The 25745-nt window shown below is 40.3% G+C and overlaps 1 protein-coding gene across 1 annotated transcript in view; it reads right to left on the bottom strand.

Moving 5' to 3' along the window:
* Positions 1–4353: 4353 nt before the first annotated feature.
* BLOC1S6 (biogenesis of lysosomal organelles complex 1 subunit 6) overlaps positions 4354–25745 on the bottom strand; it is a 341949-nt gene continuing 320557 nt past the window's right edge. Inside the window, exon 6 of the mRNA XM_044077633.1 lies at positions 4354–5108. Coding sequence (XP_043933568.1) covers positions 4989–5108 — 120 coding nt within the window. The 3' untranslated portion in view covers positions 4354–4988. The remainder of the gene's footprint in view (positions 5109–25745) is intronic.

Here is a 25745-nt window from a genome sequence, read left to right as displayed (position 1 = left end):
AGGCAGACGACTTCAAGAGTCTCAACACTACCCTCTCTACATCTTCTTCCGAAAGGCTCCTGGAAGATCTGGAAGACATAGTAGGGGATTTTGATCTAGGGGCACTGGAGACTTCAGTAACACGGAAACTAGTGGGGAATCCACAGACTGGCTCCGAGTAGCAGATTCAATTGGTCCCGAGATCGGCTCCAAAACACTTGGAACCGACTCTGACACCACAATGGTGCTCTCCTTTGGCTCCGTAGGCAGTGGAGTCGAGGAGGCAGATTTTGACTGTTTAGAAGGCAGCTCCAAGACACCAGCCGGTGCCGGAGAAGGCCTTTTTGAAGACTTAGATTTGCCAGACTTGGATTAAGCCGAAGAACTGGATAGAACTTCCTCAAAAGATGGTTTTAGTAGACCCTTGAGTATAAGCTTGTTCTTTCTCTCCTGTAACACCCTAGGAGAGAAAGCATGACAGAACAAGCATGATTCCTGCAGGTGGATGGCCCCTAAACAGTAGACACAGCTACTGTGGCCATCCGTTAAAGACATTTTTTGGGAGCATTTCATGCACTTCTTAAAACCCGAAGGTTTGTGCTCCTTACTCTCTTTAGGCATTTCACACATGCACACACACAGGAAAGGAAGAAGAAGGAGGGAAGAGGACTTGGTCCTCTAACTAAAACGGGCCTAGCCCTACAGAAGAAAGTACCATGAGGACTAGGTCTTCTAACTTAAATGGGCCTAGCCTGGTGGAACAGAAAACTAGGTCTTCTAATTTAAACAGACCAGAAAACACACACACAGAAAACTGTAAATAACTCTATGTGGTAACAATTTTTAGGTCCTGTGACTAAAACAGGCCTAGCCGTACAGAAGGAAGTACCACAAGGACTAGGTATTCTAATTTAAACGGGCCTAGCCCGGGAAACTAGGTCTTCTAATTTAAACAGTCCAGAAAATGCACTGGTAACAATTTGAAGAAAATAACTAACGTACTAAGGGAGGAACTCCAACCCTTAGCAAATAACTAGCGTATCCCAGCCAAAAATACAATCTCAGATTAAGGAAACTAAGCTGCAGACAACACTCTAGAAAAAAAATATACAGAATAACAGGAGCTCCTGTTAACTATCAGCAGAAAACTGCCACAAACTAACAAACTACCTGATAAGGAAAAAAAAGCGCAATGGTGCCTACAAACAACTCTAAACTGGCACACAGGATACCAAACTAACAACAAGTTTAAGCTAAGAATGCACCGAAAAGGGCAAACAACATTACTGCAAAGGATAATAGCACCTTACAACACTGTAATAACTGTAAAACAAAATTTAAATACAAGAATTTTGACACAGGCAGAGCCAAGAGAAGCACAACCGAACTCATCGACGTGGCAAACGAGATCTGGGGTTTGTACTGATGCACTATGGGATACCTGCTTATTCACAAGCCAACCAGAAGTCTTCGAGCTTGTAAATCGGCCAAGTCGGAGCTGAGGATCGGCTCCGAACCCATATGTAAAAATGAAGGTGAGATTGGACTACACAACATGCTATATTTAAAACCCATTTGTCCTGGGCAATGAGTTCCCAATTTTTTGCATGTAGGGCGATCTTTCCCCCTAAAGGAACAGTCAGTTGAGCAGGGCTTAGAAGGTTTAAAGTTAAGTCATTGGGACAGTTTACCATAGGGGGGGAGTCTTACTACTCCCTGCTTTGGAAGTTGGCACCCCCCCCCCCACTGCTTAGGCCTTTGAGTACCTTGGGACTGAAGCCTGGGTGTTCTGCTGGTTCTGGGTTTGGACAGAGAAGGCCTGGAAGAGGCAGGAAAGGACCAATTCTTAGAGGGCCAATGCCTACTAAATCTGGAAGGCTGTACTTGCAGGAAATCTTTAACAGTTTGCATAGATTTATCTTTTTCCTCCATCTTTTAATGTACTTCTTCTGCTTTGTTGCCAAACAGGCAGTCTTGGTTTAAGGGAGCATCCAGTAATTTAGCTTTAACATGATCTGGCAAAGATTGCTCCTTAAGCCAAGCATGCCTTCTAAGTACAGACCCAGTGACAGCAGCCCTGCAAGATGCCTCTAATGAATCAAAACCACCCTGCAAAGTATGTTTTCAAACCTGTTCAGCAGAATGCATTAAATCCTGTAATTCTTTATTTTTAGCACAATCAGGAATCAACATAATTTTCTGTTTAAGCAATCCAATAATATGCTGCTGATGCTTTAACATATGAAACTGTCAGTTTAAGGCCCTAATGGCCAAAGTTGCAGAAGTGTATACCTTCTTACCCCATCTATCCAGCACCCTGGAATCTCTATCAGAGGGAGTAGGTTTTTTGGCAGTAGTAGCCTTAATGCCCTTGGGTCCCTGTGAAATGGTCCCAGGATCCGCAGCAGGATTTTTGAAGAGGAACTTGTGAGAATCAGGTACCCTATAATACCTATCAGGTTTTCTGGGAGCAGGAGGTAAAGTGTCAAGGGCCAAACTAGATTCCGAGAAGGCATCATCCACTATGTCCAGTACAGGAGGGATAGCTAAAGACATGTGTTGAGGCAGGAGTAAGAATTCCCTAAGTCTCTTTTTAGAGTCAGAGTAATCCTGGCTTTCCCAACGGAAATGCTCCCTAAGAGTATGCAAGGTTTCACCAAAAGAAAAATCCTCTGGAGGGGAAGCAGAGGGAATAGAGTCCTCTGCATTAGAATCCTCATAGGTAGATAAGGGCAAATCCTGTTCATCAGAGAAAACAGAAATTTCAGAATCCTGATCAGAAGAATCAGTAGGAAAATCAGTCCTAGGTCTCTTAGAGGGAGAAGGGTGGCTTCCCCTGATTACAGTAATAAGGTCTTAAGCCATTCTTATCATTTGTTTTTTAGGCATAGGAGCCTGACCATGCGGTCTGGGCGTCGGTTTTCTGGGCATGGATCGAGTTTTAGGCCTAGAAGAAGACAATGGCGTTGGTTTAATATGCAAATCAGTAGGCCTGAATACACCCTCAGAAGCCGGTGCCTGCACAGCGGCTCTGGACCCATCCAAGGTAGAGACATCCGCAGGTTCCACAGTTGAAAAAGCATCTTACAGCATACTGGACTCTGAATGGGTCTTAGTAGAGGCCTGCGAATCTGAAGTAGCGGGTATCAGGGGCTGCGAAAGCACCTCATTGAGTACCAGCGAACTAGTGACTAGCTTAGGAGAAGCGTCGTTTGCAGCTTTGAACCTATGTGGTCTGTCTCTGTCTTTATCTTTGCGTTATTTTGGATTGTCAGTAGTCGGGTGGCTTACCGAAGCCATTTCTGGATAATTGAACTGTGTACCAAAGTATTTAGATGCAAAAATGAACCGACGACGGATAGTACGAGGTTTGAATAAGGCACAAAACCGACAGCAAGGTACGTCGTCGTCTGGGCCTAGGCAAGGAATGCAGTAAGAATGAAAATCTTTATGAAGTATTTGCTTTCCACAAGAAATACAATTGTTAACTTTTACTGACATCAGTTCAGAGCAAGAAAAAGTATCCCCAACAGGGTACTTAGCTTAGTTGAAGACTTCGGATCTGAAACTCGAAAACAAAAATTTCAGGAGTTGGCCGACTGGCACTTGCGAACTGCTTCTGCTTCGGGCACTGCATGGCAAGAAAGACTGATGTAATGGCGTTGGCTGCATGCTTTATACCTCTGACTACCTGATGTCATGGAAGATGAGACAGCAACCGACACAGGACCCAAGACTTTGATAATCAGGCCGACTGAGGGCTACCTGCAAGCAGATAACCCAAATGTGATGACTGCAACAGTGAAACACGAAGAACATCTGGATTAATCCAAGCAGGCAGTACACTGTATGATTAAGGGGCAAGATTAGCAGCTTTGGAAAGTTTTATATGTTTAGCATTTACTTATTTATTTACATTTCTTAAGCATGTGGATGAGCTGATCTGTGGACCTTTTTCAAGCACAACCCTCCCAAGCAGGAACATTTACAGTCAACATTTAAACAGTTACATTCTGTACATGTAATCAGAGCTCTCAAATAAGCAGAGCAATTGTTATATTTTACACTATAATCACAATGCAATTACAATGACTTAACAGCATAAAATAATTTTACAAATGATTACAGCAGGAAGCAAGAACAGGTGAAACACTAAATGCAAGACTTATTCTTTGGTCGAAAGAGCAGTAATGCTGATAATTTTGTATTAGAATGGAAGTGTCCTTCAACCGTGGTCACTGAAGAAATAACATTTGTCTGTGAATTCAGTCCTACATGTTTCCTGTAGCTCGATTTTGACATCACATGTACCAGTCGTAAATCAACAAATCTAAACTGATTTACTAATAAGCAATTAATTCAAAAACCAACAAATCCAGTAATCCCATTTAATGAAAATGGATCAACAAACTGTTTACTCCTATTGAACCTGTAGACAAAAACAGCTCATAGCTCACATTTCTCTCAAACATTTCCATCAAACTGTCTTACATATACAATTATGTTAATCTGAGGAGACAGTAAAGTTGAAGAATTTATCAGCAAACGTTTATGGAAAATTATGAAGAAAAACAGAGAGACTGGAAAGTAACTACATGTTTGTTATATCTCACATGCATACTTATTAGAGGAAAACGAGCAAGGTCTTGTTCTGTAAATGCTGATGTGCTTTTGCAATTCCTGTATAAACAGATGAAAATACATGTACTAATTACCTGGTGGCATGAAGTTTTAATTAAATTTGGCATTAAACTGTTGTAGCCTTGTGGCACTGCCTGTATGGGGTTCTGTGGTAGTGCAGATACTGCCAATATATACCTGCATTTACTGCAGTATTAATACTCAAAAGCAAAAATGAATGGTGAACATGTGGGTAAAAAATGTTAATGAAGCATGTTTCTGTTCCATCGTCTGTCAATGCTTGTAAAATATTTGGCTGTACAATGCTGAGAACAGGAACAGCAACATTTTTACTGCTTATAATACAGCCAGTCTAACTCAGCCTGTCATTATGTCTTTTTTGCAGGTTTAGCAATCAGCTGCCTTTCTCTTTCCATTTCTTTTTCTCGTTGCTGTTCTCGTTCTAGTTCATCTTTATGTCTTTGCTGCTGTAGCTTCAGTGCTCTTTTCTGTAGCAGGAGAAAAAAAATGTAGTTATTTGATTTTCAGATCAATGCACTCTACTCTTCTTAATATTCTATCTTTACATACCTTTGTCTTAAAAAACACACAAAACATTTTTACTGATCTGATGCAGTCTCTCCATAACTGCCAACTAAATGTTAACAATAATTAAGACTAAAAATGAAGTAAAAATGAGAGTTATGTACTTACCTTAATGCTAAATCCTTTCATTCATGTCAGTTCAAAACGACCTGTGGGTCCAAAAGCCACTTGTCAGATCCAACTCAAGAGCATTAGTAGGCCACCCTCAAGCCCCTTTACTTCCCATCATGCACTAGTTTGTTCCCCTATCAAATATATCTGTGTGTGCATATATATATATATATATATATATATATATATATATATATATATATATATATATATATATATATATATATTTTGTATTCATAAATGAAAAAGTCAAGATCATTCAGGTCCTACAAATCCAAGGAAAACAAGAAAAGGGGGATGGGAGTGGGTCGTTGTATCAGATGGACATGAATGAAAGGATCATATTAACTTTCGTAGCTTATTTATTCAGTCCAGCTGATCTGAATTGTGGGATCAGAATCCAAAGCCATTTGCCAGGGTACTTTCATGACACAAGGCCCTTGAGGACAGACGCACCAAAGCAGACCAAGTGACAGCTTTGCAGATTTCATCTATCAATGAACATATGAAAAAGGTGATAGAAATTGCCATTGCCCCGGTGTAATGAGCTTTGGATTTACCCAGCACAGGCTGGTTGTGCAAAGCATGGACATATAAAATGCAATCTGAAATCCATCTGGAAAAAAGTAACTGAAAACTTTTATTACTTAGCTTGTTCATTACAAAGACACAAACAGCAGTGAATTCTTTTGAAAAGTTCTGGTTATGTGAAAACTGAACTGTAACTGTCTACACACATCTAGATGTGGGTATATGCATGGATTATGTCATTGTAATTTCAGATTTAATTTAGGAGAAAAGGATGGGGTTATACAGAATGACACTTTGTCCTTGTGAAAAAAACAAGTAGGGGGCTGATGAAGAAAGTGCCGGAAGCTTCAAAACTCTTTTAGCAGAGGAGACGTCTGTCAAGAACATTATTTTCCAAAAAAGGAACTTTAATGGAGTTGAGGAAATTGGTTCAAGTGGTAGCTTTGTCAATGCTTCCAAAACAAAATTTAGTTCCCAAGGGGAACAGGTTCTCTGACTGTAGGTCTAAGTAAGAAGAATCCTTTCAGATAGGCTTTACAAAGCCTATGCAAAATGAAGGACCATTCCTGGTGAACCACATGAAAATAAGAGATAGCCACAAGGTGCACTTTCACTGTGGTAAAATTAGAACCGGAATCAAATATATATACCAAAAATTGAAGGACGTCTGGAACTGTGGATGAGAAACAGTCGATGTTCTGAGAAGAGGCCCAAATGAAGAAACACTTCCACTTTTCACTGTAAACTCTGTAGGTAGATTCTTTCTGAGAGGCTGTTAGGAGAATTTAGAGCAAGAGGGGGTACAGAGACACCCATGCTACACCCAAGTGTAAATTTGGGCAGAGGTGAAAGTACGAAGGACTGGTGCCAAGTATCAAATGGTTAAGAAATGGTCCTCAATTACAAGCTAGCCAAAGACATCCACCTGTCAAGAATGAACTTCAAACCAAACTCCCCAATGATATATATATCCAAGCTCAAACCACAAGCTCTCAGAAGACATCAAACATCAACTTGCACAAAACGACAAAGAATCAGCTGCTTCTTCACAAAAACGAAACCACAGAAAAAAGGTTTATTTCTCTAGCGCCTCGGCCACAGTAAGCCTTCAAGGAGTAACTTACTACTGAAAAAAATCAGTACTTATAGCACCAGCTACAATCAATTCTACAAATAATTAAACAAACAATTAAAACTTAAAAAACTATACATTTAAAGTAACACAATACATTTAAATTACATACTTCCAACAACAGTCCGTATTTAAACCTTTTGGTATTAAGGTACCATATTTTAAAATAAAAATAGTTTCTTTCTTTAAAAGTACCTTTTTTACTCTATTTTCATCTAAATCATCCAAAGGCACTTGTTCTAAAATCATGGCTTTTAAAGTAGCACAATTCCTCCCATGGTATTGATGAAAATGTTGAGCCAAAGGACTATCACTTTTATTTATCCTAATATTTCTTAAGTGTTCCTGAAGTCTCAATTTGAACATTCTCTTTGTCTGTCCAATATAAAATTTTTCACACCCACATTTAATAGCATACACCACTTTTTCTGTTTTACAATTATATGTCCCATTAGATCTAAACAAAATATTATTAATGTGTGTAAAACAATTAACTATATAGGGGCAATAACTACATCTCCCACACTCAAACATTCCTTGAGCCAAAATTTGATGAAACAACCTAGAATCAGGTCTAAAAAATCTAGTATGAACAATCATATCTTTGATGTTCCTACCCCTTATATAAGAAAATACCAATTTTTTATTAATTAATCCTTCCAATTCACCAAAACTCTTGAGATAGTCCCAAAAGTGTAATATTAAATCTTGAATCTTTTCACTGTAAATATTATAAGTAGAGACTACAAAAAGACTTTGTGTCTTTATTTTTATTTTGTGTAACATCCTTTCTATTATTTTTCTTTTGAACTAAATTTTTTCTTTGATATCTAATATTGCACACTCTATCAATATCTTGTTCAATTAAACTTTTATCATATAATCTATTTTCAAACATCTTTTTTGTGCGCATTATTTCTGTTCCAAATACTTCATCGTCATTACATAATCTTGAGATTCTCAAAAACTCCCCAAAAGGCAGAGATGTTATAGTATGTTTAGGATGACAACTAGTGCCCATTAGGAACTCATTAGGTACTTCAAATTTTCTATGAATACTAGTTTTTACGTATTGTCCAATAATACCATATAAGTGTACATCCAAAAAAGACACTTGTTGATCATATTGTAATCCATCAAAACTTATTTCAAATCTATTAACTTGTATATCATGTATAAAATCATGTACTGACTGTATGCCTCCTTCACACAAAAAAATTAAATCATTTATGTATCTGAAGTATAATTTGACATGATTTCTAAAAAAGACATTAGTATAAATACAATCCTGTTCCACTAGGCCCATAAAGATGTTAGCAAACATGGGTGCAAATGCAGCACCCATAGCAGTGCCTTGTATTTGTTGAAAAACCTGATTATCAAAATAAAAATAATTGTTTTCCAAACAAAATTTAACTAAATCCATTACATAATGTGTAAATGTGTAAAAGGATGGTCTCCCATCTGACGTAATAGCGCCTCCAAACCAAACACATGTTTAATATTGGTATACAGGCTCTTAACATCTAATGTTAACCAATTCATTTTATCTGCCCATCTAACTTTTTTTTATTTTATTCAAAAAATCAAATGAATCTTGAATATATGAGGGCAATTTCTTAGCTTCTTTTACCAATATTGTGTGTAAAATAACCCCCAAATTATGCAAAAAGTATTTATTAGCTGACACTATCGGTCTACCCGGGGGTTTAGCACTGTCTTTATGGATTTTTGGTAGGCAATAGAAATAAGCAGGGCCTGTATCTGCACTTAATAATTTATTAGAAACATCAGTATCAGACCAATAGCCTAACCTCAAACCCTTCAAAATTAAAGACATATAATTCTTTTTAGAATGTTCAACATCATCTTCACTTGCTCTTCTATATACTTTTACATCATTCAACAAATCTAAACACATTTTTAAATACTGTGTGTAATGCATAATTATTACTTTTTTACCCTTGTCAGCAGGTTTAACTACTAACTCTTTCTGTTTGGAAAACTCTATTAAAGCTAACCACTCATTTTTAGATAAATTATAATTCAAATGTTGTAAATCAGAATTTTTAAGCAATGTCTCAACTTCACAAAGTTCAACATAACTTGGAATCGTTTGATTCCTATATGTACCACCGGAGGCATAAAAGTGCTTTTTTTTGGTATAACAGAGGTATCTATTACACAATACGCATTTAATTCACTATCACAAGATATAAAAGAATCACTCGACTCAACAGAATTACATTCTAATTCATCTTCATCCAAACTAGATGTATTATCCTGATTAACAGTATTTACAGTAGAAAGATATTAAAAATAATACCATAAATGCAACTTTCTAATAAATTTAAATAATTCTATTTTACACTTATATAATTGCAGTATCACCGTAGGGATAAACTTCAAACCGTAATTTAAAACAGAAATAACATTTTCATTAATATTGCAGCCAGATAAATTAATAACAGTTCCAAAACTATCATTAATACCATTTAGTCCTTTTATTGTCTCTCCATTGACGTTGTGGGCCCCCTTTCTGCTGTTCACGTTCGGGAAAGCTTCTCTTTCGCTGTCTATTGTGGTCGCCATAAGGACGAAAATTGTCCTGTAAATAGCGATCGTTTGATGGTGATGGCAAAGGTGGAAACTCATCTCTCTCTTCATAATTATCAAAATGCCTACCACGATCCACAGTAGGCATATCCATGCTGTGTGAGCTATCTATTCTCTCCCTTACTCTACTCGCCCCATCCTGGAAACGTACTTTGGAACGTGAGCGCTGATTGGCTGATCTAAAAAAAGCAGTTCCATGTTCAAAATCTCGAAGGTCTCGCTGAATTTTACGCATTTTCTGCTCTAATAATTTCTTCTCCTGTATATTGAGTCTATCCTGAATGTCCAACAAACAGGATTCAAAATGAACATTGTCTAATGAAGACATAATGCTGGCACACACCACATTAATGTCTTTTTTAATATTAGATAACTTGACCATGTCTCTTTCAATAAGAATATTAATCCACATGTGCCGCTCTCTCCCATCTCTGTTTAAAATTCTTATCATCTGCACATGTAACATCAAACGGTTCAGAAGGCAACTTCAAAGCTCTTAGACCACGTGGAACAATGTCAAGATCAATATACCTCTGTAGACTGGTATAATTATAGAACGTGGCCATTTCCTTATTCATTAAATTACTCAATTTTGAAATTAGGGTTTTTACCTCTACTGAATCGTCCGAAGAACGTTTACCAATGTTAGAAAACAGATTATTCGTTCGTTTATTCCGTGTCTCTGTCAAAAAACGTTCCCATATAGGTAAACCTGAATTATTGTCATTAGCTGTATTTCTATCATACCGGTCTCGTTCTCTTTCCGAATTGATGTTAAGGAAACCATCCATAGTACATTGAGAAGTACCCCCATTGTCCTCTCTAAAAATTTGAGGTATATTTGTAGCTGGATCACTGGTCATGAATATGAGCAACTAGCACAAAATGACAAAGAATCAGCTGCTTCTTCACAAAAACGAAACCACAGAAAAAACAGTAAAAAAGGTTTATTTCTCTAGCGCCTCGGCCACAGTAAGCCTTCAAGGAGTAACTTACTACTGAAAAAAATCAGTATTTATAGCACCAGCTACAATCAATTCTACAAACAATTAAACAATTAAAACTTAAAAAACTATAGATTTAAAGTAACACAATACATTTAAACTTCATTCAACGCTCTGCTGAAAAAGCCCTGCAGCAGGATGAGCAGATAGAGCATCACCAACCAGGGCCTGCTGACCAATTACTGGTGAAGGTTCTTCCAAACCATAACCAGATAACTCTAGAGAAACTCTCCAGGATCATACCAGTTACTCATGGGCTGCAGAAAATCATCTAAACACATAATGGCACAAGAACCTTGAAAATCATCCTTGGAGGATGGGAATAGATGTACCTCCTCTTATCCCAACATCTTCGACCAAGGACTTGAGAAGGGAGGGTTCACAATCTGCACAGCTTGGGGATGACAGGACATGAGATTTACCTCAACAATGTTTTTTATCTTTTAAAACAAGAAACATCTTTACAAAATTATCATGTATGACATAGGCCATGTTACATTTATATAAATGACAATAAACCATAGCAACACAATCTGAGTTGCAAACATTATACATTCCAAACTGTGCCGACACTACTGTCCTTGCAAACATTATACACTACTTTAACATAGCTAGTCATTGTTAGTCAACCATTACATACTTCACTGAAATCCTGCCTTCTTTTAAACCTTGTTCCTCTTCTGCATGTATTAATCCCACAGTTCCCATTTTATCCTATGTAATTTGCTCCCACCCTTTTCTAAAGATCCCAGTTCCAGCTGTTTTACCTCTGTTACTATCTTCACTACTTCTAGTAAAGTTGGTTTAGACTTTGATTTCCATTTTCTAGTAACTGCTTTTTTAACAGCCATCATAATTAGACTCCGCAAGGACTTACTATGTCTAGACAATTCCGAGTTTGTATCATAGCTCAAATAAACACTTCCCTAGTCACGCCAACCTGCTCACTCAGCATCCCCGACAAAGCAGTCTGCAGGGAATCTTTAAAGTCTAAACTCACTAGCCTCCCAGAAAATACGTTCCCAGTACCTCTTTTTGCCTTATCAAACCTCCAACATTTGCTGTCTACCTCAGGAAAAATTCTTTGAAGTCTGCTTGGGATATAAAAATACCTGTGTAAGCACTTCAGGCAAAGATCAGAAATCTTCTATACTTTGTTGCATGTTTGGAAGACATACATATATCCCCATTATTTCTTTGTGAATTGCTTATCTAATATGTCTTCCAATCCTTCCTAACCTCCTCTGATTGATTCTTACAGTTGCCATGCAATATTTGATATGCTCTACTAATTATTCCTTTCTTAATGGCAATTTCTGTTTTGGATTCTACTAAAAACACTACCTCTGCTGGTCTTTCGTTTAGGACCCTCCTACTTCTTTCTCTTTGACTATACTCTAATATCAATCCTTGATATGGAAGGCAATCTTTAGCCTGCAGTCCAGACAAGTTCTTGGCATCTTCCCATTTTATTACCTTTCCTTCTCTGCTTACTTGCTCCCAGTACCTTGGTTCCTATGCCAGTTTTCTCCAATATATTCCTGCCCCCTCTTGCCTATTGTCTGTATCCCTAATTGCAGTCATCCCTATTGACAGAATCTCCTTTCTCCATTCCCATGTTGGCTTAGTTCTTAGAAGACCTTCTGCTACTTTATGAATATAATATTCTGTATGATTACTGTTGTTCTCCTTAAAGGTCTGAATCCAAAATCTCAGTCTCTCCCTGTTACTTGAGATTCCCCCTTGTTTCATCATAGGTTGGTGCTAGGCTATTGGCCCTAGGGCCTATACAAGCCTAACCATAACAATTCCCTGGATATTTCTTCCCACAATATTTACTTCCCTGGACCCCTGTCTATCAGGGCGACTGACGTCATCAGCGTTTTCTACTTTGAATTATAGTTTTCTGCTTGTGCTATGTATAGGAACCTTAACTGTGCTGCTCTGAAATACCCCTTCAACCTGGGTAATCCCAATCCACCCCATTCTATTGCAAGAATAAACGTATCCCACTTGACTCTTGCAATCTTCCCCTCAGAGATAAAATCCTTCAGCTCTTTATTAATTGCTATCCACAACTTCTACTCTGGTTGATAAAAATATGCTTGACCAGTGTATTAGACTAAAGGGACTAAACACATTTTAACTGCTTGCATTTTACTATCAATATCCATATAACAGAGCTTCAATTTATTCAGCTTTTCTTTTGTTTAGTCTCTTACCATATATCCTGAGCTGCCACACCAGTATCATTTTATCATACTCCAAAATACTTCATTTTATCATGTCCCTATAAATATGAATATTGCTGAATCAATTCATATGTGAGTACATAATTTACTGCCATTGCTTTTGTTTTTGCTTCGTTAATTTTGTATCCAGAAAAGGTCTGAAACTGGCTCAGTATGTTCCACAGCACTGTAATGTCCTTTTTCTGGTTTTGACAGGTAAAAAGTCATCTGCAAAGACAGCCAGCTTTTCTTGATTACCATATCAATTATATCCTTGAATTTCTGAGTCTCTTACTTTCATTGACAATGGTTCTAAATATAATGCCAATAACAAAGGGGAAGGAGGACACCCCTGCCTGGTTCCCCTGCTCAAGCAGAGATGATCACAGAGGACCCCACACAAACTAATTTTTGCCTCCGATCCTTCATATATCCTCCTAATCAACCTTATAATTTTATCAAGGAATATAAATGCTTCCATTGCTCTTCTCATAAGATCCCAGCTTACTCTGTCAAATGCTTTCTCTGCATCAAAACCCACCAGCAACAGTGGTATTTTCTTACATTCTGCTTCCCTTTGATCATCACTGTTCTGTTTATGTTGTCAAATGTTTGCCTCCCATCCACAAAAACACACTGATCCATCTATCCATTTTGGCATCACTTTTGCCATTCTTTTAGCCATTATAGACAAAAACTATAATCATGATTTAGTATTGAAATGGGCCTGTATAAAGTTGGATCTGATGGATCTTTACCCTCTTTAAGTATTACATTCACCACTGCTTTTTTCCAGGATGTTGGTACTTCTCCCCCTATTTAAAGTATTGTTAAACAAAACCTTCCAGACCTTCATCAGTTTTTTCCCCTCCTAGCTTCCAAACTTATACCATCTATTCCTGGGGACTTTCCTGTAGATTGGTTATACATCACCATTTCTATCTCATCTCCTCTTATCCTAACTGCTAGTAACCGACCTTCATCTCCTCTAGGCTTGGAATATTTAATTCTTCCATAAATATTTCCATTTGTACCTTTGCTTGATTTCCACATTTCTCTGCTTTATAAAGACTTTCATAGAATTTCCAAAATATTTCTAATACTTTTACAGGATCCCTAGTTATCTTCCTAGTAATAGGCTCCCTAAGCTTGGTGACAGCTCTTTCTAATTTGTTGTCTGAGTTGTGTAAAAAGATTTTGTGCTCTAGAGTTATTGTCAAAAACAGTTGCTTAACAGCAATCTTTCTAAACTCATGCATATTATCAAGGTAGTTTATTTTTGGTTTAGCATTCTGTAGTTGCTCCTCTTCTTGTTCTGTTAGATTCCCTCTATTTTGTAATACGTTAACATTTGTCAATCCCTCTAAATAATTATTGTTATTTCTTAACAATATCTCCCTTTCTTTTATTTCCACCCTACTTTTAAATTCCATTTTAATTTTATCCCACTCCCTAGCTATATTTTCAGAAGCTTCTAATAGCTTCTGAATAATTTCCACTACCCATTCCTTAAATTCCTCTACTTTCAACAGATAGGTGGGAAAGTGCCAGTGTGTCTCACTTTTATTTAATTACCCTGTGTTTTTATTTTAGTTATTATTGGCCCATGATCTGAAACAGTTTTTGGGTACATATCAAGACCTTCAATTAAAAGCACATGTTCCTGTGAAATGTAAATTCTGTCTAGCCTAGCCTAGTTTTTGTATCTTGAAGAATAATATGCAAATTCACTCCGAATTCCTAATACTGAATTCACATCTTCCATGCCAAATATTTTCATACATTTCTTTAAAAATCTACCATCCTTTGTTATATTTCCCTTTCTGGTCCCCCTCAGACACATCTTCACTGTTGGAAATCAAATTCCAGTCCCCAGTTATAATTAATATTTCTTGCTGAAAGCTGATTATTTCTCCCAGAGTTTTCTTTAGCTCTATTATAGCAGTTTTCAATTGGATATACATACATGCCAGTGGAATCCTCCCTCCCTTGCCCATAGCCCCTTAGTACTACAAATCTACCATTATTGCCCTTTTTCCTCTTCTATTACTATTGGAGCTCCTCTTGAAATTAATATGAGTACTCCTGTCTTCCTCTGCCCCAGGTATTCCTCTGAATAACCATCCAGAAAATCTTTCTTTATCAAATTCATATGTTCAGTTATTTCCAAGTGTGTCTCCTGTAGTATAGCTATTTGCACTTTACATTTTTTTAATATAGTTCATTGCTCTTTCTTTTTTTTTGGATTTATCTGTGAGACTATTAACGTTTAAAGACATTAAAGAAAGAATCATATTCTTGAGGGATTATTATTCCCACCTTTTATATATGACATCTTTTTTATTAAGTGTCTAGCTCCAGCATTTGTGTTACATTTATGCACTATTTGACAGGTTAACCTTTTATACAACTGTTTTTGTCATCTCCATTTTAGCCTATGTTACATCTTGCAGAACTCTTTTATTTTACTGAAAACCCTCAAATAAAAATACACATACATAATAACCCCTAAAACCTACTAACTTAGTAATAGCACACAAAAAGTACAGTTGTGTACCTACCATAAATGTAGATGTTCGAGTGTATTCACTGTTGTAGTCATTACACTTGGGTTATCCTGCTGGCAGTCGGTCTGAATTCCAAAGTCCTGGTCCGGCGTCGGTTGCTGTCACCTCTTCCCTGACGTCAGTGCGCCAGGGGTATAAAAGATGCAGCCGACGCCATTTTCTTCAGTTTTTCTTGCCCCAGATGTCAGCTGCCCCCAAAAGGGTAGGCTAAAAAACATTGCTTATAAAAACATGCACTAAAATAAACAATACCTTCATCTACAGGCAAATACACCACATAGGTTGTATAGAACAGAGATGTACAGAAAAGTCCCAGCAAAGAAAGGGGGATGGTGGGTGGGTAACCTGGACTGCAACAGTGAATACACTCGAACATCTACATTTATGGTAGGTACACAACTGTATTATGTTCATCGTGTTTCACTGTTGCAGTCATTATACTTGGGTTGAATCCCAAAGCTGAGGTTGGGTGGCTGGGTCTAAATAGAATTAGGAGTGGCTATAAGGCCCTGCAGAACTGCAGTGGCAAAGCCTGCTCTGGATTTAGAGTAAAGAGGTAAGTGGTAGTGCTTAGTAAAAGTGTGCACTGAAGTCCAAGTTGCAGCCTCCAAAATATCCTTGGTTGGTACTCCTCTGAGGAAGGCTGCTGAGGTGGCTGCTGCCTTGGTAGAATGTGGTCTAATGCCCTTAGGCACTGATTTGCCATGTTGTGAATAGCAGAAATGAATGCAGTGTCCTATCCATTTTGAAATAGTCTGCTTTGAGATAGCCTATCCTTGTGATCCTGCAGCATATGCCACTAAAAGTTGCTCAGTCTTTCTGAAAGCTTTAATTTTGTCCAAGTAGAAGAGTAGCTGTGTGTGTATGTCCAAAGAATGCAGAAGTCTCTCCACTTTATTCTGTGGGTTTGGGTAAAAAGTAGGCAAATGAATGGTTTGGTTAACAGCCACACTGGACACTACCTTAGGCATAAATGTTGGGTTTGTCCTTAGAGAAACCCTGTCCGGATGGAAGATAATAAAAGGTTCCACAGCCATTAATGCCTGTAACTCTGAGACTCTTCTTGCTGAAGTTATTGCTAGAAGCAGAGCTGTTTTCCATAATAAGAATTTTATCTCAGCTGTATTGGCTGGCTCAAAAGGAGGCAGTGTGAGTTTTTCCAAGACAAAATTGAGGTCCCATACAGGTATTGGTGCTCTCCTTGGAGGTCTTATGTTTTTGGCCCCCCTGAGGTACTGCCTAAGCAATGGATGTGAAAAAATAGGTGGGTCCATATTGTAATGAGCTGAAATGGCAGAGGCATGGATCTTAATTGATGAGAAGGATAGGCCTTTGTCCAGCATCTCAGTTAGATATTGTAAAATCTGAGGAATATTTGGAACAAGTGTGTCAATTCCTTGTGCCTGGTTCCAAGCACAGAATCTCTTCCATTTTTCTGCATAAGATTTTCTGGTGCTGGGCCTCCTGGCCTCCAAAATAACATCCATAACCGCTTTAGAGAGAGAGGTGTATTCTGAATGGTTACACTAACCGCCATGCAGCTAGATTTAGGGTTCTGAGTTGGCTGTGCAGGATCTGATTGTTTTGTTGGGTCAGTAAATGAGGAATTTGAGGCAATGTCCAGGCTGGGCCTTGAGACAAGCTCCTTAGGATTGGGTACCAGTGTTGGCTTGGGCAATCAGTATCATTTGTGGCTTCTCTTGTCTGACCTTTAGGAGTACCTTGGGGAGGAGAGGCAGTGGAGGAAAGTCATATACTGTAAGGTTGTTCCAGCTGAATGACAAAGCATCCACTTTCCATGCTTGTTTGTGATAAGTCCTTGTGCAGTATCTCTGAAGTTGGCAGTTGTGAGGGGAGGCAAAAAGACCTATGTCTGGGCAGCCCCATTTCCTTGTTATCATATTGAAGACTTGTGGATCTAGTTGCCACTCGTGAGGATCCATGAGGTTTCTGCTTAGTTCGTCTGCCAGAGCATTTGTTTTTCCTGGCAGGAATTGTGCTTGCAGGTGTACTTGGTAAGTCAATGCTGTGTTCCACAAAATCATGGCTCGTCTGCAGAGGGGGTAGGAATGTGTGCCCCCCTGCTTGTTTATGTACCACATGACTGTGGTGTTGGCCGTCTTTATCAGCAGCTGTCCTGGATGAAGTAGGTCCTTGAAGGCTGTCAGGGCATTTTGTACAGCTAGCATTTCTTTTTGATTGATGTGAAGATGCCTTTGGCTTGCGGGCCATGTGCCCTGAATACATTTTCCTGCCATGTGGGCCCCCCAGGCATAATCTGATGCATCTGTTGTTAGAGTTTGCCTGGCTGTGGGTAAAGTGAATGGCTGTCACTTGTTGTGGTGACAGGCCTGTGCCCACCATCGAAACTCCTGTTGCAGGCAGGGAATGAGTGAAATTAATGATTCCAGGCTGTGGCAATGTTGAGTCCAAACACTTTTTAGATACCACTGTAGTTTCCTCATATGCAGTCTTGCATATGGAATTAGCAGAATGCAGGATGCCATGTAGTCCAGAGCCTGCAGAATTTTTATTGCAGATAACTGGGTCTTTGTTGCCATGCTTTTGAAGTAATAAGTCATTTGCCTTTGTTTGTCTGGTGTGATACAAGCCATCTGGGCAGATGTATTTAAGCTTGCACCCAAGAATATTATCTCGAGAGGGTACTAGTTTTGATTTCTTTTCGTTTACTGTGTACCCTAGGCAAATTAGTAATCTTTTTACAAACGCCAGATGCTTTAGTAGAATGTCTTTGGCCTCTGCTTGAATAAGGCAGTTGTCCAAGTAGGGATATATTTGAATTCCTCTTTGTCTGCAAAATGCAATTACTGGTGCTAGGCATTTTGTGAAAACCCTGGGTGCAGTAGATAAGCCAAAGGGCAGTGCAGAGAATTGGTAGTGCATTGAGCCAGCTATGAATCTGAGGTATCGTCTGCAAGACTGTCTGATTGGGACATGCAGGTATGCCTCTTTGAGGTCCAAAGTTACAAGCCAAGCCTTCTTGCCCAGCATGGGCAGAAGCTGCTGCAGAGTCAACATTTTGAATTTCGGAACGTCCAGAAAAGTATTTAGAATAGACAGGTCCAGAATTGGTCTCCATGCTTTGTCCTTTCTTGGTACTAAGAAAAGTCTTGAGTAAAATCCTTGTCCCTGCTCTTGTTGTGGCACTGTCTGAATAGCCCTCATGTCCATGAGGGATGAAACTTGTTTTTGTGCCTCTGCCCATTGATTGTGTGGCAGGTCTGGTATACCTTTTGCCTTTGGAAGGGTGTGAAAGTGGAACATGTAGCCCTGAGAGACTATATTTAAGACCCATTTGTCCTGGGTGATCATGTACCAATTTTGTGAAAAAAGTGCTAGCTTTCCCCTAAGGGTGCTGCCAAAAGATAAATGGCAGAGGGAAGTAATTGGGACTGTTTCCTAAGTGGCTGTGATTTGTCTTCTCCACTTTTGGAGGTAGAAGCACCCCATTGTTTGGGCCTGTATGAGCCCTGGGGCTGTTGTCTGCCTCTAGGGCGTCTGTATCTGCCTCTTTGTGGCCTGTCTGACACGGGAAAGGACCAATTCTTAGAAGGCCAGTTCCTGCTAAATCTGGGTGGCTGTACCTGTAAGAAATCCTTTACTGTCTGCATAGATTTGACTTTATCCTCCATTTTCTTCAACACCTCTTCTGCCTTAACACCAAACAAAGTATCATGCTGTAATGGAGCATCCAATAATTTTGCTTTAACATGATCAGGCAAAGTCTGTTCCTTTAATCAAGCATGCCTTCTAATGACAGAACCTGTTACAGCGGCCCTGCAAGAGGCCTCCAGTGAATCATAACCACAATGCAACGTATGCTTTCCCACTTGTTCAGCTGCATGCAATAAATCCTGCATTTCCTTGTTCTCAGAACATTCAGAATTTGTCAACATTTTCTGTTTTAGCAGAGACATTAAGTATTGCTGACATTTAAGCACATGAAACTGACAATTTAAAGCCCTTACAGCCAAGGTAGCAGAAGTGTAAGCTTTTTTCCCCATCTGTCCAGTGCCCTTGAATCTCTGAGGGGACAGGGTTTTTTGCAGTAGCGGCCTTGACCCCTTTGGGACCCTGAGACATAGTTTCTGGGTCAGCAGCAGGGTTTTTATACAGAAATTTATGAGAATCTGGAGCCCTGCAGTATCTGTCTGGCTTAACAGGTGCAGGAGGTAAAGAGTCGGGAGACAGGCCGGACACTGAAAATACATCATCTACAATGTCTACAACAGGTCGAATAGCAAGAGGTCTGTGCTGAGGTAGTAAAAGAAAGTCTCTGAGCCTTTTCTTAGATTCTGAGTAATCTTGGCTTCCTCATGGTATGCAGGGTTTCCCCAAAGGAGTAATCCTCAGGAGGAAAAGCAGAAGGAATAGATTCTTCAGCATCAGAATCCTCATAGGGAGGAATAGAGTATCCCTGTTCTGAAGAGGAATCAGAGGAAATGGAAACCTGATCAGAGGAATCATATTCAGTGTCTTGCCTAGGTCTCTTATCAGGAGGGGGATGGGAACCCCTGATCAAAGTAATTAGGTCTTCGGTCATTTTGAGCATCTGTTTCTTAGGCATGGAAGTCTGTCCTGGAGAATGCTGTACTTGTTTCCTTGTCTTTAAAACTGTTTTAGTCTTTGCCTTGGATGCTGAAGTTGGCTTAATATAAAGCTGTGTCGGTCTGAAAACACCCTCAGAAGCCGATGCCTGCTCAGCGACTCCGGACCCATCTGAGGGATTCATTTCCGAAGGCCCAATACCTTGAGTATCCAGAGGCCTAGTTGTCTCCACGTGGGAGTCAGAGGCGGCCTGTGGCTCTGAGGTAGCGGGTGTCAGGGGCTGCGAAAGTGCCTCACTGAGAACCGGCGACTAGCCTAGAAGAGGCTTCGTCGTCGGTTTTGGACCTCGGATGCCTGTCCTTTTCTTTTTCCTTGCGCTTTTTATGAACTCCGGTCGTCGGCTGTTCCAACGGCATTATATAGTGAAACCTTCGGCCAAAGTAATGAAAAGCAAAATCGTACCGATGCTTAATAGTGCGTTGGTTAAATCTAGCACAAAACCGACAACTAGCAACGTCGTGGTCAGGGCCTAGGCAAGGAATACAGTAAGAATGAAAATCCTTATGAGATATTTGCTTCCCACAAGAAATACAATTGTTAACTTTTTCTGACATCGGTCTGGAGCAAGAAAAAAGTTTCCCCAATGGGGTACTTAGCTTTATTGAAGACTTCGGATCTGAAATTCAATTTCGAAAATCTCAGGAGTCGGCCGACCGGCACTTGCGAACTGCTTTTGCTTCGGGCACAGTGCGGCAAGAAGGACTGAAGAAAATGGCGTCGGCTGCATCTTTTATACCCCTGGCGCACTGACGTCAGGGAAGAGGCGACAGCAACCGACGCTGGACCAGGACTTTGGAATTCAGGCCGACTGCGGGTAGCCTGACAGCAGGATAACCCAAGTGTAATGAATGCAACAGTGAAACACGATGAACATCTATGTACATCTTCAAAAATTGAAGCTTTACCCCTTAATAGGAATATAAGCTCCAAACTGACAGCCACACACACAAAGTCCATATAAACATATCTCAAGGATGTCTTGACCTTAACTTGCAAAAAGAGGGCCCTTCCACCAATCAATAAGCAAAATGCTCTCTACTGTCACCATTTTCACAAAGTTGGAAAATAACTTTTCCATCTTTAAAAATGAGCAGCTGGTCTGAAGTTCTTCCACTTATAGCAGCTTTGTATATCCTGACTTTTCTCTGAAACACTACAAGTAATGTCAGTGAGAGTTTTGAGCAGTAATTTGGTAGTTGAATGGACACTTACTGTAATGTCTAGGTACGCAAACACAACTCAACAACTACAAGGATCAAGATCCAAACTGTGTTGGTATGAAAAATATGGCAGAAATCTGATGATGCAGGTGATTATAATGCTAGTGAGCTACATTACTTTGTGTATTGTTACAGGTAGGAGGAATTCTGCAGAAGACAGCACATTCTGTCTGATGGGGAAGAAATGCCCAACTAAAGATCCATTAAAGAAAGTCCTTAGTGTCAGTTTCAGTTTTACTGTAACTGTTAATCTGCAATGGGGCTTCCCTTGCTGAATCTGCAACTCATTTCCATTCCAATTCAGAATTCTTTTCAAAAGCTCTCTTGTTCAGAGGTTTGTGTGCCTTATGCTAGCATGTACAGTGACACCATACACCACAGCAGAAAAGCATGGCTAGATCCGGAGCTCCTAACCTCCGAGCTACAACAGTTCCCACGAATCAAGAAAAAAAATTCAGGATTTAATACCTACATTGTTAACAAATACTATACAATTATATATATATATATATTCTGGTTAAAGGGGATTCCAACAATGATGACTGGATATGGATGCCATCTAAGCATACAGAGATGGCAGAAGGTTGCCTGAGCTCCAGCAAGGAGGGTCCCCTTCTAGATTACCTGATACATGGACATACTTGTTACAGCTAACAGTTAAGATACTTACTGATGAAGCAATGACTGGTCTAAATCCTATCTGTAACTTCACCTGGTAGAAGGGGACAGAAGGCAGCTAAAAGGCATAAGACTCAAAATAAGTGAATCCTGATGTACTGAGGTGCCAAAGTTGGCTTGACTCTTGGAGTCACAGTCCAGACAAAGTACAGTTGTGTACACTTACCATAAATGTAGATGTTTGAGTGTACTTACTGTTGCAGTCATTACATTTGGGGTAATCTGCTGACAGGTTGCCCTCAGTCGGCCTGATTAACAAAGTCTTGGGTCCTGCATCGGTTGCTGTCCCTTCTTCCATGACGTCAGGTCGTCAGGGGTATAAAACATGCAGCCGACGTCATTTTCATCAGTTTTTCTTGCCCCAGATGTCAGGTGCCCCTGAAATGGGGTACAAAATATATAAATATATATGCATGTAATTTAGAACACAACAAATATACCTCCAAATAAAAGCAAATATGCCAAAAAGGCTTTTAAGCATAGTAAAAGAAAAAACAGGGGGCTAGCGGGTGGGTAACCAGGACTGCAACAGTCAATAAACTCGAACATCTACATTTATGGTAAGTGTACACAACTGTACTATGTTCTTCGTGTTTCACTGTTGCAGTCATTACATTTGGGTAGAATCCCAAAGCTATGGTTGGGAGGATGGAATTATACAGCATTAGGAGCAGCTATAAGGCCCTGCAGGACAGCAGTGGCAAAGCCTGCTCTGGATTTAGAGAAGAGTGGTAAATGGTAATGTTTGGCGAATGTATGAACTGAACTCCAGGTAGCAGCTTCTAGAATATATCTGGTAGGAACCCCTCTGAGAAAGGCTGCAGACGTAGATGAAGCCCTGGTGGAATGGGATCTGATCCCCTTGGCAACAGGTTTACCATAGTGCATGTAGCAGAAATGAATACATTGGCTTATCCATTTTGAAATAGTCTGCTTTGAAATAACCTTTCCCTCTGCCCCTGCAACAAATGCCACCAGTAATTGTTCAGATTTTCTTAGAGATTTTGTTCTGCTTAAGTTCATAGGTTCATAGGTTCATACTAGGCTATCTGCCCTAGGGCATTTATAAGCCTAGCCAGAGTGTGTTTGGCTTTCGCCACCCATTTTAAATTAATTTTGCTATGCCTTTTTTGAGGTTAGTATACTGTGCCTCTGTCTAACAGTGACACAGAAGTGATAGCCGGGGTAAACCTACGATCTCCCATCCACTCATCAAGATTCCTCTTGAAGATAGTCAGTGTGGGACTCTGCCTAACCTGGACTGGGATTTTATTCCAGAGTGAAGGGAGCCTCTGGGTTATGAATCTGTCCCTCCAGCATGTCCTATTTATTTCAGTGCTGAGGTTCAAGTCTCTCGAGCGTAGCTCGATGGGATTTGGATTTTCTGAGGTGCAGCATGTCCATTAATTCCGGGTTGGACATGGCTTTATACGTCAGGCACAGATCGCCTCTGAGCAGGCGGTATGCCACTGAGTAGAGCTGGAGTTTCTTTAACCGGGCAGCATATGGCATCTGTTTGAGCCCTTTGATCCTCTTGGTGAGGTACTTTTGGGGTCTTTCCAGTTGCTGCAGGTGTCAGGTAAGGTACATCCCAAAAGGGGCATTGTACTCAATTATGGGCCAGATGAGGGATGAGTAAAGAGGTACGATGACCTCCCCTGATCTAGATGTGAATCCCTTCATGATTAGGTGGGCTATATAAAATGTTTTTCTAACCACTTTGGCCACGTGGTTGTCAAATGAGAGATTGCTATCAACTTGGGTCCCCAGGTCCCTAATGACTTCTTCTGTACTTAATGGATTACCACCTATGTGGTAATTTCTAGGCACTTTGTTTTTGCCAAAGGGGATGACTATACACTTTTTGGCGTTTAGCTTGAGGCCATGGCTCTGGCACCAGTTGTCTGTTTCTATGAGGCCCTTTTGGAGGATGCTTGTGTCGGCTGGAGAGTTGATTATGGCGCCCAGTTTGCAGTCATCTGCGAACTTGGTCAGCCACAGTCCTTCCGCGTTGGCCTGTACCGCCGAGAAATATATACCGAACAAGAGAGGTCCCAGGACTGAGCCTTGTGGGACGCCACTTGTAACTGGTTTGGAGTCTGACATGGCTCCAGCAATTCTAACCATGTGGGTTCTGTCCTTGAGCCAGTTTGCAACCCATCTAGTGACATAGGGGTTTATATTTAAGCTGGTGAGCTTATCTATAATGCCAGTGGGGTATTGTATCGAAGGCTTTGCGAGGTCCAGGTAGGCTGTGTGTACCACTGTTCCCTCGTCAATGGCCTTGGTGACTGTTTCAAAGAAATCGACCAGGTTTAAGAGGCAGGATCTGCCCTTAACAAAGCCAAACTGGGTAGGATCCAGTGTCTGTAGGTCCCCAATATCTTTATTTATGAGGTCCATGATGATCCTTTCCATAGCTTTGCAGACCAAGCTAGTCAGGCTTATGGGCGATAGTTTCCAGGATCTGTTGAGGCACCACCTTTGTGGAGAGGGACCACTGTTGCTGTACGCCACTCTTTGGGTACATATCCTGTAGTAAGGCTAAGATTGAACAGTAGTTTTATGTTTGGGTTTAGCTCTTCTTGGAGTTCATGTAGGACGCAGCCGGGACACCATCTGGTCCCATTGATGCTGTGTTTTTGCTTTGGAGAGGCGGCTCTTACCTAAGCATCTGAGATGTCAGGGGCAGCACTCTGTTGGGATAGATATTTGCCCTTTTGGTGGGGAGAGGGAGAAGTTTGCACTGAACCTGTCAGCTAGGATGTTGGCAATGTCTGTGGGCTCAGTGTATTTTTGTCATTTTGGACTAATTCTGAGCATATCTGGGAATTCCCACCCAGGTTCCTAACATAACTAAAGAAAGCCTTGTGATTATCCTTAGTGTCCTGTGCAATTTTTCTCTGAAGCTGGCCTTAGACGATTTTATGAGTGCCCGTAGTTTTTGCTAATACTGATCAGAGATGCCTTCCCTTTTTGGGATTTTGCTCAATCATGTAGTAGCTTCCTCCTTCTATTGTATAGTTTGTTTATGGCTGGGGTCCACCAGACAGGACGTCTGCCTTTGGAGGATTGGGTCTTGGTTTTATTTGGGATTGCATGATCCATGCATTCCTGAAGGTGTTCATAGAATGCGTTCATAAAGGATTCTGCGGTCTGGGCAGATTTTCCACAGGCCGGGGCTTTGAAGGATTTCGCCTCGGTTTTGAGGCATGTGAAATTTGCTTTAGAGAAGTTTTCACTGTGGTTTTCTGGGCAGGGGTGGGGTCGGGATGTGAATATCCAGTGAGATTAGTTTATGGTCTGATCTTACCAGTGAGGGATACACTTCTGGTCTGGAGCATAGTGTCCCCATGTTGGTGATGATCAGGTCCAGTATGTTTTCCCCTCTTGTGGGAGTGGTAACAAGTTGTTCCATAGCATTTGAGTTTATAAATTCTAGGAACCTTTGGGCTAGGGTGTTGGAGCTAGAGTAATGCTCCCAGTCTATGTTTGGGTAGTTGAAGTCGCCCAATATAATGGTGTTTGGAGAGACCTTCATATTTTCCAGTATTCTCAGGAAGGCCAAGTGGGGTTCCTGTGTTTGGGAGGGTGGTCTGTAGCAGGCTATAAACTGGAAGGCAGTTTTACCCACAGTTAGTTGCACATGGATAGTCTCTGATGCTTCGTACTGTGCCACCAACCTGGAGGTGTGGGTATCTTTGACGAATATTGATACTCCACCTCCTTTTGTGGTTCGGTCCAAGTTTTGGGGCCGAAAAGCATGGTATGAGGTATAACCTGGTAGTGCTGGGGTGCTCTCGGGAGCCTTGAACCAGGTT

This window comes from Protopterus annectens, chromosome 7.part0 (assembly GCF_019279795.1).
Source record: "Protopterus annectens isolate FY-2018-M chromosome 7.part0, PAN1.0, whole genome shotgun sequence".
Classification (NCBI taxonomy): Eukaryota; Metazoa; Chordata; order Ceratodontiformes; family Protopteridae; genus Protopterus; species Protopterus annectens.
The sequence above is the reverse complement of the archived record's forward strand: the minus strand, read 5'-3'. Positions and strand labels throughout refer to the sequence as shown.